We start from the raw sequence: 15,652 nt of genomic DNA, 5'->3' as shown, positions 1-15,652 counted from the left end.
GTTGAGTCTGGTTGCGTGGAGACCAATGAGGGCACGGCGGCAGCAGACAGCAGTGCCACACCTACCCTTGGCCAAGGGTAGAGCCACCTGTCTTCTGTTGCCTGGGACTCAGGAAGGCAGACAGTGGACGCTCCGATGGGTAGCTATGTTCAGTGTAGTCTGCCAGTTTGACCCTCACAGCTCATGTTTGGCTACTGACTGGGGCCTCTCTAGAGCCAGCAGCCTAGGGCTCCCTCACCTAGTGGTCAGCAGGCAGACCTACCCTCTGAGCCCCAGGATTGGCCAACTGTGCTGCCCATCAGGTCCCTGCAGGGGGTGGAGGTTCCCCCCTGGAGCTCAGGTTTCACCATCTGGCCCTGGTCACGGAGCTTGAGGCAGGGGTATGGGGGTGGGGGGGCTATGTGGACACGCATGATGCAAGAAGGAGGATGATTTCACATGCTCAGTCCCCAAGGTCTGGGGCTCGGGGGAGGGAACTCCATACGAGCAAGGTGGGAAGGGCAGTTTCCCCATACCTACAGTCTGTCTAGCTTGCCCATCCACCACTGCTGCAGCAGTTTCCATGAGGCAGCTGGGAATCCCAGTGGTTATTTCTCTGGGCTGGAAGGTGAACTCTGGTCTTTTTATTTCTAGCAATGGGGCTGGGACAGTGGTGAGAGGCTGGGGGTGGGAGGAACGGAGTCCTCTTGCCCAGGCCAAGGTGGCAGTGCCACGGGGCACAGAAGTCACCCCCTGACCTTGCCTGTGCTGACCGCCCAGAGTCCAGTTGGACTGGAGCACAGTGTGGACGAGGGCTGGAGCATTGGTGTGTGGGGGGGAGTAGCATGTTACTGTGATGTCTGGGGAAACCTAGAGAGGTGGGGGTAGTGGTGATGCAATCTTACAGCAGGGCAGAGTCCATCAAGGATGGCAGAGGGGCATGGGAGTTGGAAGGGCCTGTCCCCAGCTGCTGGTTCTCTTTCAGGGCACTGTAAGAACTGCCCAGATTTGGGATATCCTAGAAGTGCTGCCAGCCTCTGTTCATGGTGGTGGGAAATGGAAGGTTTATGGACTTTTTCTTTTTAATTAATTGATTTATTTTTGGCTGCATGAGGTCTTCATTGCTGCGTGAGGAGGCTACTCTTCATTGCAGTGCACAGGCTTCCCATTGCGGTGGCTTCTCTTGTCGCCAAGCACGGGCTCTAGGCACGCGGGCTTCGTAGTTGTGGCGCATGGGCTTAGATGCTCGGCGGCATGTGGCATCTTCCCGGACCAGGGATTGAACCCGTGTCCCCTGCACTGGCAGGCGGATTCTCAACCACCGTGCCACCAGGAAGCCCAGGTTTATGGACTTTTAAGAACAAAGCATGACCAGTACAGCAACCTTAGTCCCAGCCCCAGCCCTCCTTACCACACTGCTCGCTGGCTTTAAATGGCCTAACCAAGGCCTCATGCCAGCCTTTCTCCCTGTGCTCAAGTCTCTTCAAGAAGCTGGGAGGAAGTGAGTGTGATTTGGAAATGTGCCCCTATTCCAATTTATTAGTCTCCCCACTATTCAGCCAGTGGGGGCTGTCAAGAGAGACTGCTAGATCTGGCACAGGGGGAGAGGTGGTGCCTTGTGGGCTAGGGCTCAGTACCACCAGTGTCCACCATGTGGCAGTGCTGAGCCACTGGACAGCAGCAGGCTTGGCGCTGACCAGCTTCCCAGGGAAGGGGCTGCTCTGGGGAGTGGAGAGATTCAGAGCACTTCCCAACCTCTTACTCTGGGGACCCTGCCTCTACACCAGAAGACAGAGAAGCTGGTCCCTCAGCTCTCTCCCCTCGCCACTGCTGGAGAGCAGAAGCTGTCGTCAGGACCACATCACTGCTAACTTCGATTTGGTTTTGGATCTCATCGCTGCTGACACGTGGCAATGGAGCGTGGTGATGGGTGCCAGGCTCTTCCTAGAAACTTAGGGCACCTGTGGTGGGGAGGGGGCCAATGAGACTTTTAGATGCTCCTCGCCACCCTAGGTCTTGAGTCATATTCAAGCCCATCTGTCCCGGGCTCTCCCCAGCTCCCTCTCTATCCTGAGTGACAGCCCTCTACCCCCTGGGGTCTGGACCACAGAACTGCAAAGCAGAGGTTTCTGCCCATGGTGTCTCAGAGGGCTTACCTGTGGGTGAGCCTGAGTCAAGCAAAGCAAGAGGAAGTGGCTGCAGGAGTCATTGACCCCATCTCTGCCCTTCCCTCTGTGTCAGATGCCCCCAATTTCCAGCTCTTCCTACCCTCTTTCTGCTGTGCCTGGCCTGCCCCTACCTCCCTACTGACACTTACGTCAGAACCCAGCTATAAATATGCTCTTAGCATCTTAGTCACTTTTCTCAAGAAGTGCTCCCAGGTTATAAATACCCCAGCCATCTGCCTCCCAGGCCCGCCCTACCACCAACCTGGTTGGGGGCTGGGGGGTAGCGACAGGCTTGAGGGTGGGTAAGGAAGTAGAATGAGGGTGGGTAAGGAAGTAGAAGGAGCCTGAGCGATTATCTTGCCCGAAAGAGAAAAGCCTGACCAAGTCTAGAGTTAGGGGCCAGGGAGCTCCGGAAGAAAAGGTTTGGAAGAAGACAATTCCACTCTTTCTCCTTTTTGTCAAAGACAGAGCCAAAAAGGAAAAGGAATAATACTGATCCTTCTAAATTTAGTTTATTTTAAAATTTGCTATTTTGTTCATCTTGTATTTTTTTGCATTGAGTTTGATTTTTTAAAATATTGCATTAAGATCCTATTTATCTTGACTGAGGAATTTTTTGGCATCCCCTTAAAATTCTGCCCCCAAGGCAAGAGCCTCGCTTCTCCTCACCTTAGTCTTGGCCCTGGGGACTGAAGCTATAGTTGGAGGGAGGGAGGTTAGATCTGGGGGACGGGTGGATTGGGGGTGGGAGACAGCGGTGGAAGGGGGAGGCAGAGCCACCAGAAGACTTCCTTAGATTCTCTGCTTAGATGAAGATTTCCTCAAGTCAAAGTTGGGATAACTTCCATGAGTTTGGGCCTGAAGCCCCACAGCTCAGATTTGCAGCCCCCCAGGAGGTCTCTTTCAGACTTTCTCCTTTTAGGGTTCCATTTCCAAGGACCTCAGACCTAGATAGGAGGGGGTTATACGCTGAGCAAACACTGACATCACGTTTCCCAAAGGACACATGGGTTTTGCGCAAACTCGGCCTTGGGCTGCAGACAATATTGACCCCATGGTTCAGGGCTGTCCAACCAAAGGGAGGAGATGGTGGGGGAAGAGGGCAAAGGTCTAGAGAGGACCCAGTCTCAGAGCAAATGCCCCCCTCTCCTCACCCCAGGCCTTCTTTTTCTTCTCCTTGTCCCACTCAAATGGCCCTTGGCCAGTTCCACCTTCCAGACAGGACTCCTGGCTGGAGCCCTGGGGGTGAGTGAAGGGAAGGCAGCCAGCTGGGAGCCATGCCTCTGCCTCCCCCCATGTGTGTGCCCTCAGGGTGTCACCTGCTTGCTGACTGAGCAGTGATCTGTCTCATTTCTTGGAGCGAGGACAGAGAGGGGAGAGGGGCAGGTAAAACCCAGGTCTTTATTAGCCATAAGACAAGCAAAGATGGTTCTGGGAGGGAGGAGGGGGACTAAGAAAGAAGAGGAAGCAGCCTGGCGAAGGAAGAGTCATGATGTGTGGGATGGACGTAATAGCTCGGCCCTAAGGAGGCTGTGAGGAGAGAAAAGTGGGCAGGGCAGGCAGGCTCTGTGTCATCTGGGGTGTCAGTCAGGGTCCTGGCAGGACATAAAAGACCCACTCAGCTGTCTGTGTTTGCATCACTAAGAAGACTTAATGAAGGACTTCTTTACAGAGGTATGGGCAGGGTTAAGGGAACCAAGGAGGGATATTGAAGCACCCAGGGACCGGCAAGAAGGGAAAGCCATTATAAGCCCATAGCATGGAAGCAGTGAGATCAGAACTTAGGCAGAGCCGGAGCCATGGAGGGGGTGGGGAGCTAGACAGGAGCTGTAGGGACATGGACGCAGCCACAGTCACACAGAACCATGGAACCTAGGCAGAAGGAGGAGGAATAAGAAACACCCTGACCTCTGTCTCCTCCTATCCTTTGATCTTCTGCCTCTGTCTCCTCTTAGTCAAACTCAGCAGGAAGCCAGAGGCCAAGGGAACTCAGGAGTCAGACCCCAAGGGTACGGAGCAGGACGGAGAAGGACAAAGAGTGATGAGAGTGTGCCAAGAGAGCCTTTAGCAGCCCATTGGGCAAGTAAGAGGAAAAGGGCTCAAGACATGGAGAGGATCGAATGTTTGGTGAATCTAAGGAAGGGCCTCTCTGGAGATCCAGAAAAGCAGAGGAAGGGGCTGGGTCAACTCATCCTGGAGTGGGGGACATTGAGTAGAAGGGGCAGGGATGCATAGTGGGTTGTGGGCTGGATTAAAGTTGGGCTATGGAGGGCTTCCCTGGTGGTGCAGTGGTTGAGAGTCCGCCTGCCGGTGCAGGGGACACGGGTTTGTGCCCCGGTCCGGGAAGATCCCACATGGTGTGGAGCGGCTGGGCCCGTGAGCCATGGCCGATGAGCCAGCACGTCTGGAGACTGTGCTCCGCAACGGGAGAGGCCACAACATTGAGAGGCCCGCGTACCACAAAAAAAAAAAAAAAAAGTTGGGCTATGTGTATCTGTCTGGGAACCAGATGGCACTGCTTGTGGTTGGAGGTGGATGAGAGTCCCTAGGGTGGTGGTTGAGCACGTGGAGCTTGCTGGAGGGACTGTACTCTGGGAGAGGGGCTGGTCATTATGAAGATGGTACAGTGACTCTCCTTAGATGACAGTGCTTTGATGAAGATCTCCTCACGTCAAAGTTGGGATAATTCTCATAAGTTACTCAGGAAGAGGGAGTCCATCTTCTGGACAGAGGCAGTAACGGGGCCACCCCCTCCTCTCAAGGAAGAGCGCCTCCGTCAGGGCATGTTTGCCTACCCCACCTCGGGCTGCCGGTACCACACACAGACTAACTGCACCCACACGCCTCTACCACCATGTCAGGTATGTCAGTCTTGACAATGTTGCTGTTCCTGTCATAGTAGAGCAGAGACAGGGGGCGCCGGGCAGTGGGCACGCAGCATGACGCCCCTCCGGCAGTGCCCGCAGCGGTGTTGGCCTTGAGAAGATTGAGCACCGCGGTGTGAAAGGAGGCGGCAATGCCAGGCATGCCTGCCACGTGCAGGGGGCACTGCCCTGTGCAGAAGTTCATTGCGTAGCCCTCAGGCTGGATGATCCAGTCGTGCCAGCCAATCTCACGGAAGTCCACAAAGAACTCTTGTCGACAGCACATCCTGGACCTACCCTGGCAGTCGATGCCTCGCCGGCGAATGCGGTGCTTGCCCCCAACTCTTACACGGGCTGTCACAAAAGGCCTATGGGCAGCCCCACCCAGGATGACTGGGCTCCAGGCTACTTGGCCTTCAGGGACCAGCTCCAGGATCAGGTGCCCCTGACTGCAGGCAGCCTGAGCTTCAGGCCCCAGGAGGAGCTGGTGCCAACCACTGTCATCCACCTCCAGCAGGTGCTGAGTGGCCAAGGTGAGGTTGGTGCCACGTGGGCTGAGCACGAGGACCCTCACCTTCAAAGTCCACGTGGTATTGGGAGGGAGCTGCACAAAGAACATGAGGCTGGCCTGCTGGACCTCCAGGCCGCCAACAGTTCTATCAGAGGAGAAGTGGAAATCAAGACGAATCTGGTCGATGCTGGAGAGACCTGTGGATACAAGAAGCCCCAGTCAGTGTGGCTTTCTGAGTCAATTCTACCAACTACATATCTATTCTCAGCATGCTTGGATTCCCTTTGTTCTTTCTCGACCACACTGTTGGCATTAACTACCCCTTCCTTCTTAAAAATCTTTTCTCTCCTGGTTTCCATGACACAACTCTCATGATTCTTCCTTGATTTTCTTTGCTGGCTTTTCTTTCTCTCACCATCCCTCCATCCCTCCAATGCAAGAGTTCTCCAGGGTCTGTCCTTGACTTCATTTCCTTTTTTTTTTTTGCCGTGCAGCATGTAGGATCTTAGTTGCCCGACCAGGGATAGAACCTGCGACCCCTGCGGTGGAAGCGAGGAGTCCTAACCACTGGACCGCCAGGGAAGTCCCGTTTCCTCTTACTCTACACTGAGAGGAGCTCTGACCCACACTCACAGTCAGCCAACACAAATTTTGTGCTGGTGATTCCCAAATCTGTCTGTCCAGTCCAGATCATTTTGCACCTTGGGAATCACCAAGCTTCACGCCTAAACTTCTAACTGTTTAATGTTGCCACGTCCTGCCAGCATATTAAAATCAATTTATCCCAAGTAGAAATCATTATTTCCTCCCTATGTACCTCTCTTTCCGTTCTTAGAACTGGTGGCATCATTACCTTCCTTATCACCTTTAGAAACTCCCCACATCCAGTTCCTCATCACAGTGGTTCTAACGGCTATGCATTTCTTCCTGTACCAGTTACTGTTGCCCAGTTTCCCCTCTTCATCCCTCACCTGACCTATTGAAACACATTAACTGGGTTTCTGTTCCCTCCACTCCTGCTCTTGTCAGGATCACGAACACCTTCCACGTTGCCAAATCCAATGGTTTCATCTCTTTATGTTCGTCTTACCTGACCTCTAAGCAGGTAAGATGACACAGTTAACCATCCCTTCCTTCTAGAAATACTTCCTTCTCTTGGCTTTCATGACTCTGGCCACTCCATCTTGGTCTCTTTTGCTGACAGCTCCTCTTCCTCTGCCTGACCTCTAAATGTTGGAGGTCCTAAGCTCCCTTCTCTTCTCTATCTATACTCTTTCCCAGAAAGAACCCATCAATTCCCCTGGCTTTCAATTTCATCTATATGCTGATGACTCCCAGATATCTATATCCATGGCCCTGAGACTAGGCTTGTGTATCCAGCTGCTGATCTGATATTCCACTTGGATATCCAATGCTATCTCAGACTTTTCGTGTTCAAAGAAGAACTCTAGATTTATCCCCTGCAACCCAAATCTGTTCCTTCTTCAATCTTCCCCTTCCCTGTAAATGCACTGCTCAAACCAAGTCTTGCTTGCTGTCATTCCCTTCTTTGAAATTATCTGCAGACCTGTCAACTCTATCTCCAGTTCATAATATAATTTCACTTATCCCCACCTCCTCTACCATACATTAGTTCAACCTGCAATCATCTTTTTCTTGAACTATGGCAATAGCTTGCCAAGTGGTCCACTCTTGCACCCAAAACCATTCTTCACATATCAGCCAGAGTGACCTCTTTTTTTTTTTTTTTTTGCTGTGCCTCATGGCCTGTCGGATCTTAGTTCCCCAACCAGGGATCAAACCCGTGCCCGCTGCAGTGAAGCGCAGAGTCTTAACCACTGGACCGCCAGGGAGGTCCCAGAGTGATCTTTTTATAACATAAATCTGATCAGCTTAATCCTCTCAAGCTTAAAACCCTTCAAAGGCTCCCCATTGCTATTTGAATGGGAATAAAAGCTAAACCCCTTAACATAGGAAACACGTATGATTAGGCATTCTGCCATTTAATGACTGTAGTCTACCTATACTGGCTTTTTTCTGTTCCTTGAACTCACCAAACATGGATCCACCTCATGGCCTTTGCACTTGCTATTTCCCCTGCCTAGAATATCTTTCCAAGCTCTTTGAATGACTGGCTCCTTTTTGGCATTCAGCGCAAATTCACCTCTTCAGAGAGGCTTCCCAGACTAACTTAGCTAAAGCAGCCTTCAACTCTACCCTCATGTCTTTAATACATTATCCTGCTTAATTGTCTTTATAGCCACTATCACTCTTTGTAATCATCTTGGTTTTTTGTTCATTTGCTTCTCCTCCCCTCCCCTTCTACCCCTCCCTGCTCCCAGCTAGAATGTAAACTCCATGAAGGTAGAGACTGTGCTTGTACGGTTTACCACTGTATCCCTAGTACCTAGTACATAATAGGCATTCAGTTAACATTTGGTGAGTGAATGGTCTTTCATTCTTTAATTCTTATTTTACACTGATACAAGAATTATTTTCCAAAAAGGCTAGATCATAAAATTCATGGTTGCAAAAAACCTATTGATGAATAAAGCCAAACTCTTTTTTGGGGGGGGCCTCTCACTGTTGTGGCCTCTCCCGTTGCAGAGCACAGGCTCTGGACGCACAGGCTCAGTGGCCATGGCTCACGGGCCCAGCCGCTCCGCACCATGTGGGATCTTCCCAGATCGGGGCACGAACCCGTGTCCGCCGCATTGGCAGGCGGACCCTCAACTACTGCGCCACCAGAGAAGCCCAAAGCTAAACTCTTTTAGGAGGCAATTAAATGCCATTATGCTTTGGCCTTAGCAACCCTTATTTATTTTAAGTAAAGGATGCTTTATTGTGGGAATGCCACTGATACTCTCATGGGCATAAAAGAGCAGAAAATAAAGTTCATCTAGACTTAGTGTGAATTGTAAGGTCTGAAATAAGGTTGCCCTTGACAGCTCCCAGAGCCAACAAAATCTCTCTCATCTCACTCTCCCTATGTAAGTCTACTCCATTCTTCTCTTTCTGTGGATCTACCTCTTTTGTTTCCCTGTCACCTTCCTCAGGTACCAAAACGGTGGCCCTAGCTCCTGAGTCTACAGACCTTTAACTTAGCTCTTCCTAGCTAAGTGAACTGATCTTTCAGTGTTCCAACTCCAAAATCCTAAAAGAAGAGTCTGATTGACCCAGCTAATCTTTTCTTGCTAGGTCACTAGCACCTAACATTTAGAACCTCATAAGTCACCCCAGTTATGGTAGGCAGACACAGGACCAGCAGGGGCTGTGATAGACCATTACAGTGTTGACCCCCAGGGAACAACACCTCCCAATATTCATGGTCTTGTGCAATCCCTTCCCATATTAATTCTGGGCTTGGCGTGTGACTTGATTTGGCCAATGAGATGTAAGCAAGCATGACGCAAGCAGAAACTTAGTAAGTACTTACACTTTGAGGTAGGAAAGCTTTAATGCTTTAAAGAAACTTGGGCTAGACTACTGAATGATGAGAAGTCATATGGAGAGAGACTTTGGAGAGACAATCTTAGATGTTCTAGCCCCATCTGAGTTCCTAGCTGAACACAGTTGCTTGAATGAACTCAGTTACACCACATGGAGTGAGAGAACTGTCCAGAATAAGTCCAGTCGAATTACAAAATCACAGAAACTGTTGAATTTTTTTGTTTTGAGACTCAATGTTTGAGCTGATTTGCCATATTAATGGATAACTAAAACAGAAATTAGTAACAGAAGTGGGGTACTCCATAGCAAAGACCTAAAATATGTAGCATTGGCTTTGGGACTGGGTGACAGCCAGAGGATGGAAGGACAGCAGGGAGACTGTTAGTGAAGTCTGGAAGGACAGTGAGGAAATTGCTACTGGAAGCTGGACAATGGGAAACCTGTGTTATGTATTGGCTATCGTCTCTGGTAACTGGAAGCTAGAAACGGTAACTAACAGAATTGTGCATTTAGCTAAAGATATTTCCAGGCAGAATGCTGAAAGCGCCATTTGGTTTATTTTAGCTGCCTATGATAAGGCGTTTCAGGAGTGAGATGAACTAAAGAACGAACTGTTCAATTTTCAAGCAGAATTTAGAGAAAACATTTCCAATAGGACTTGCTAGATGGAACAATAAAATATTTTTTTTCATCCCTCAACTCTCTGTCTGGCAAAAAGTTTATCAAACTAAGAAATGGTCTCAGGGCAAAACCCAAATCCAGGGCACTGCCAGTAAAACATAGTTTCAGAGCGAAGATCAAAATAATAAAGGGGGAACTGTAAGACCCTTTGTTAAGATCTAACATCTTTGTTAAGATCTAAAATGTAAGATGTTCTGTAGACCCTCTCAACTAGACAGAGGGCTTCTAAGAATCTTAAGAGTGTTATCCCACTTGTAAGAGGATATCCTGACTTGTAACCTAAAGAGGAGGGTCTGTCTTGATAAGAGTGGAGTGCCTTTTGTCTGAGTAAGTAGACTGTAATTTATAATTTAGAAGGCTCAGAGTGTTAAAGAGAATTTTAATAGTGAAAGCGGCACCAGTTTGGACTAAAAGGGACAGAGATGATTCAAAATGAAAAGAAGTCTCCGGGCTCCCAACTTCTTTGGGCAGCATGCAGGCCGAGAAAACTACTTAGCCGCAAACACAGGTCATTTCCTATTTAAAAGGAAAGACATCTCAGAGGGTGGCACTAAGAGCTGAGAGAATGAATCTAGAAGTCTAGGGGAGCAATGGTAGGCTCTCCTTAAGAGGAGAGGAAAATCCTACCAGTGGGCAGAACCAGGCCCTAACCAAAGGAATCCTGGATTTGGGGTAGACTGAGATATGTGCCTGGCTGGATGTCAGAATTTTCATGGACCAGTGACTGCTCTGCGTCTCCCTTCCCCATCCGCCATTTGGAACAAAAGTATCTATTTATTCCGTCCCTGAATCAGCATTGTGTGTTAGGTATGTGGGAGGCAGATAACTTGAATTTGTAGGTCGTAGGCAGTGTTGTGTTGGTAAATATTTCACAACTGGATTCCAGAGGGGGAAAAAAAAAAGGCCCTGATTTGTAGAGTTTGCCAGTTTCTGCGGTATAAATTCTCCCATCCCGGCCAATTTCAAACTATCAATGTGATGCCATTGGATGCACAGTTGGGAGATGTTCACCATCAACTCTCATGAGCCAGTATGAGCCAGTTTCAGGACACCATTGAAGGCTCCTACCCTAGTTTCCCCAGGGCCACAAGCTCTCTCTCTTCATACCTCCAGCAAGAACAATTCTCAGATCTTTCTTTCACACGATGGTGGAGATGATAGCTTAAATTGGAATGAAAACTTCAAACTGAAATATTTAAATGTAAAAGATAGAATCCAGGCATCATTCTCACCTCCAAGTTCATTTCAGGTCACGCCCCCTGCAGCCTAAATGTTGTATTCATTCATTGATTAGCAAATATGTGGAAAGTATATAGACTTTGAAGTCAGAGAGAACTGTGTTTGAATTCTGCCCCTTGTAAGCTGTATGACCTTGACCATGTAAATTATCTTCGAGTCTCAGTTTCTGCATTCTTAAGATGGGAATGATAAAGTCTACTTTATGGAGTGATTGTAAGGATGAACTGAGAGGAGGCAGGTACACTAAATACCTGGTAACTGTTGTTACTGTCACAATGTGCCAGGAAACTGGGCTAAGTATCAGGGATACAAAGGTGAAAAAAAAAACCAACCAGGATTTTGGTGTTCACGGTCATTTGTCCACCTTGTGCTCATCCACTCCAGACTACTTTTTAACTCTAAATGCAGTCTGTTTCTTTACACTTTTACTCATGTTTTTCCATTTAGGATGTTGTTTACCATTTTCTACCCACTGAAGTCAAACTTACTCTACAATGCCAGCCAATTTGCAAACTTCTTCTGAAAGACTTCCCTGACTTACCAGGTCCCAGTGAATTACTTCTGGCCCATTAAGCACTTGTGTTCTCATCTAGCGTTTATTTCACTCTGCCTTATATTCTAAGTAATTTATTCCCAGCAGCAACAACTAAACCCCTCATGGGCAGGAGCTGAGTTTTCTACTTTCAGTTCCCTCCCACCTTATCCTTTCTAAGTACATTACCTGTATTAGCTCACTTATTCTCTCAACTATCCTCTCATTATCTCTGTTTTGCAAATGAGAAAACTGACTATTAACAACCCAGGACACATAGTAATAAGTGGCTGAGCAGGGAGTTGAGCCCAGTTTATCTGGCTCCAGAGTTTGTGTTCTTAATCATGAGCAGAAACCCCCCCTTTTTTTTTTTTTTGCGGTACGCGGGCCTCTCACTGTTGTGGCCTCTCCCGTTGAGGAGCACAGGCTCCGGATGCACAGGCTCAGCGGCTATGGCTCACGGGCCCAGCCGCTCTGCGGCATGTGGGATCTTCCCGGACCCAGGCACGAACCCGTGTCCCCTGCATCGGCAGGCAGACTCTCAACCACTGCGCCACCAGGGAAGCCCAGAAACCCCCTTTTGAACTAGAATAGGGTCTCATCCATCACTGGGGGCTCTAGACATGGTCGAGCTGAACTACAGAATGGTTTAGCTGTTTATTGAGCATCTACTATGTTTGCAAGAGGCAAAGTGGTAGAGTGGTCAAGGTCATGGATTCCAGGCCCAGGCTGTCTGGCTCTACCACCTACTGGTCATGTGACCTTGAGCTAGTTACTTAACCTCTTTGTGCCTCAGTTTCATCACCTCTAAAATGGGGTAACAATAGTATTTGCCTCACTGGCTTGTTGTGAGGCTCTCAAGGAGTTAGTATATTTAAAAGGCTTAGAACACAGTAAACACTACATAAGTGTTATCTGCTTCTACTATACACTAGCCTCTGATGATAAGGTGAGGAATAAATGACAGTTCCTGACCTCAAGGGGTTGCATTCTATGGGAAGACAGACTTCATAGAAAACCTGGAAACAGGCAATTCCTTGACCATCATCCAGGTTCAGGGTGAGCATGTGGGGGCCACCAGAGAGTGAGCCCCTCACCTTCAGGTCAGGGTGGGTTTTTTCAGGATGGGAGTGTTAGATCTTGAAGGGAGTAGATGCTGACCAAGGGAAAGGGGCCAGGAATGGGAAAGGCCTTCTAAACCTAAGAGAGAAGAACTTGCAAGAAGCTCAGAGGCCAGAGAGATCACTTGTTTGTGTTCTGGTTCTCAGATCCTGTCTCTGAATTCTGTCTCTTTTTTGGCGGGGGCCGCGCCTCACAGCTTGTGGGATCTTAGTTCTCCGACTAGGGATTGAACCTGGCACTGCCCACGGCAGTGAGAGTGTGGAGTCCTAATGACTGGCCCACCAGGGAATTCCCCTGTCTCTGAATTCTTGATCTTCTTTCCAGCTGCCCACTAAATTCTCTAACCCCTCTGCCCTCTATGGAAGGAACTTTCTCGTCTTTACCCTCTATCCTTTAAATACCTTTCTGAGTCCCATTTTGGCCCTGTTCTGACACGGGAACCCGAGGTAATCAAGGCAAGAGGACAGGAGTAGGGTGGAGAGGTATTGTAATGCCAGTGTTTTACTTTTCTCCCTTTTACCCAAATGATGTATCTGGGGGAGTGGAGTACAGAGAGGCTGGATCCCAGGGCCAGAGGGAGGACAGACTCTCTAGCTCCCAGACCCTGGTCCAAGCCCAGGAAGTGTCTGGGCTCACATCATAGTCTGTGGAAGTGTGTGGGTCTGCAGATAGAGGAGCCACGGGAGATAGGGGCAGGCAGTCTCAAAAGAAATGAAACGTACCCACTTCCCAGGTGCCCATTGGTCAAGTCTAAACTACAAAGAGAGAGCCTGGTGGTGGGGGTGTGGGGGGAGCCTGGGATTGGGAGATTACATGCTGTGGGAGGCAAGAGTTGGGATGGTTTTGGGGAAAACGTCAGGCGTTAGATCGGGGAGGAAGTTCTTCCCTTCCTTAAGAGATCGGGTTTGGGGGAAGATCTACAGATCAAGAACCCACCTGTCTCAGCAAAGCTGATGATCTCATACTCCTGTCCCCTGTCTGCTTCTGGAAGCGCCCCTTGTGGGGACCCATGGAGGCGCTGCAGCGCAGTCCTCAGAGCAGCTCGGGACACAGGCCGGCTCAGTGTCGGGCGCTGGCTGAGGTGCAGCTTGTCCAAGATGCTTCTCTTGGCCAGATTAAGAAGCAGCTCCCGCTGGCTCTCCAGGTCCAAGGCGGGCCCCCCACATGCCAGGCACTGACTGTCAGCTCTGGGAGTGGCCACTGCGTCTGGAGCCAGGAACAGGAAGGCCAGGAGCAATGAGGAGGTCATTGCTGGGGGAGGCCTTCCTTGAGCAACACAGTTGAGATAGAGCCGCAAACCCCGGGGTTCAGGGTCTCCACAGCTGTGGTCTCAGCTCCCTCCCAGCCGCCAGGGGCCCCGGAAGGAGAGTGTGTCCAGCTGGCATTACTCCTGGTTGCAGGATATAGAGCAGTCACACATCCAACTTGAGAGATGAAGCCAGTTACAGGTAGAACTTGGCAGAAGCCATATAGTCAGTGAAACTACAGAGTGGGGGATGTGAGGGGAGGTTGGTTTGTTTGGGGAAAGAAATGTCCCTGGGCCAACTTTGGGAGATAGTGGGTTACCCATGTGAGCTTCCAGGCCTGGGAACAAAGGTTAGAGATGAAATTCCTCTTCAGATCAACAGCCTTGCTCGGAAGCCTGGCAGTGGGGGGTGGAGGTAGGGTGCGGAGATCAGAGGTTTTAAGATAGAATGTTAAAGAATGACTTTCAAACAAGAGGGGGGTCATTGGCAGGACACTTTTAGGTCATTGTCATGCAGGTTGTTGTTTTTTGTTTTTAATTTATTTTTGGCTGTGTTGGGTCTTCATTACTTGATTATGGGATGCTACCCCAGGGGTGTTATATGATATACAGTATACGTACCATTTTACCTTTCTTTTTCTTTTCTTTTGGCCGCGCTGCGCGTCTTGCGGGACCTTCCCCTCGGCTTGTGGGATCTTAGTTCCTCGACCAGGCATTGAAACTGGGCCCTCGGCAGTGAAAGCGCAGAGTCGTAACCACCGGACCACCAGGGAATTCTCCATTTTTCCTTTCTAAAAGTTGAAATTTTCTGAATTCTGAAACATGTCTGGCCCTATGGATTTTTAATGTGTAATTATAGATCTGTAATGATTATCTGAGAGTTTTGAGATTTAAATAATTTTGTAAAGCGCTTTACAGTGGCTGGAACAGAGTTAAGTGGCTTAATAAAAGTATATTATTATTCTTGTTACATAGGTTTGTTTGCGGGCCAGAGTACCCTCACCTCTAGATGTGCTGAAGAAATTCTGCCAATATTTGCCCTTCTGGACTCTCCTTTCTTAGAGGCCATGCCCCCAATCACCATCTGTAGTGCAGTTACTTAAGTCATCTCTGCTGCTTACCACTATATTCCTAGCATTGCACATAGGACCTACAATATAATATAGGTGTTTAAAACATATTTATTGAGTGAATAAGTTCTAGAATACAGGCTTACAGGCTGGTTATAAGAAGTTACACTCAAGTCACCTTGATTGTATTTTTGTGTGTCACAGTTTCTTAGCTCTCTTCAACAAGGGCTGATCTTTTTTCTTTTTTTCTGCCGAGTGGCATGTGGGATCTTAGTTCCCCAATGAGGGATCGAACCAGAGCCCCCTGCATTGGAAGCACAGAGTCTTAACCACTGGACCGTCAGGGAAGCCCGTCTTTTTTTTTAAGCACTGTGATAGAAGTAGATTTATTATTCAGTTTCTAGTATAAATTTATTTATTTATAACATAAGGGTTTTATTGAGATATAATTCACAGAACATAAAATTCACCCTTTAGAGTATATAATTCAGCAGTTTTTAGTACATTCACAGAGTTGTGCAACCATCACCACTAAGAATATTTTCATGATCCCCAAAAGAAACCCTGTACCTATTAGTGGTCACTCTCTAATAGTTTCCCAGCCTACAGGGACTGATCTTATATCTAACATTTTAATATTCCTAATTTCATTCATGGATATAACCTTATCTTGAGGTTGGGGGAGGTAGTTATGCTGCTATTTGTTTCATGTCTTAACTACAGTACGTAGTTCCCAGACCCCCTCACATCTGAAGACTTCAGTTGCTCCCCTTCTCCCTGGCAAATAGTT

At 48.7% G+C, this 15,652-nt stretch overlaps 1 protein-coding gene across 1 annotated transcript; it reads right to left on the bottom strand.

Annotated features, from left to right (window-relative positions):
- Window positions 1–4,973: 4,973 nt before the first annotated feature.
- Window positions 4,974–13,836, bottom strand: INHBC (inhibin subunit beta C; the record flags this gene model as incomplete). The annotated part of the gene is made up of 2 exons (XM_082665111.1): window positions 13,483–13,836; window positions 4,974–5,719 (listed from the first exon to the last, which is right to left on the bottom strand). Exons 1-2 carry the CDS (start codon window positions 13,793–13,795, stop codon window positions 4,974–4,976), a joined length of 1,059 nt encoding a protein of 352 aa, XP_082521237.1. The 5' UTR covers window positions 13,796–13,836.
- Between the last annotated feature and the right edge of the window lie 1,816 nt (window positions 13,837–15,652).

Source organism: Grampus griseus, assembly GCF_964374135.1.
Source record: "Grampus griseus genome assembly, chromosome: 11".
NCBI lineage: Eukaryota > Metazoa > Chordata > Mammalia > Artiodactyla > Delphinidae > Grampus > Grampus griseus.
This window is presented reverse-complemented; position numbering and strand designations above follow the sequence as displayed.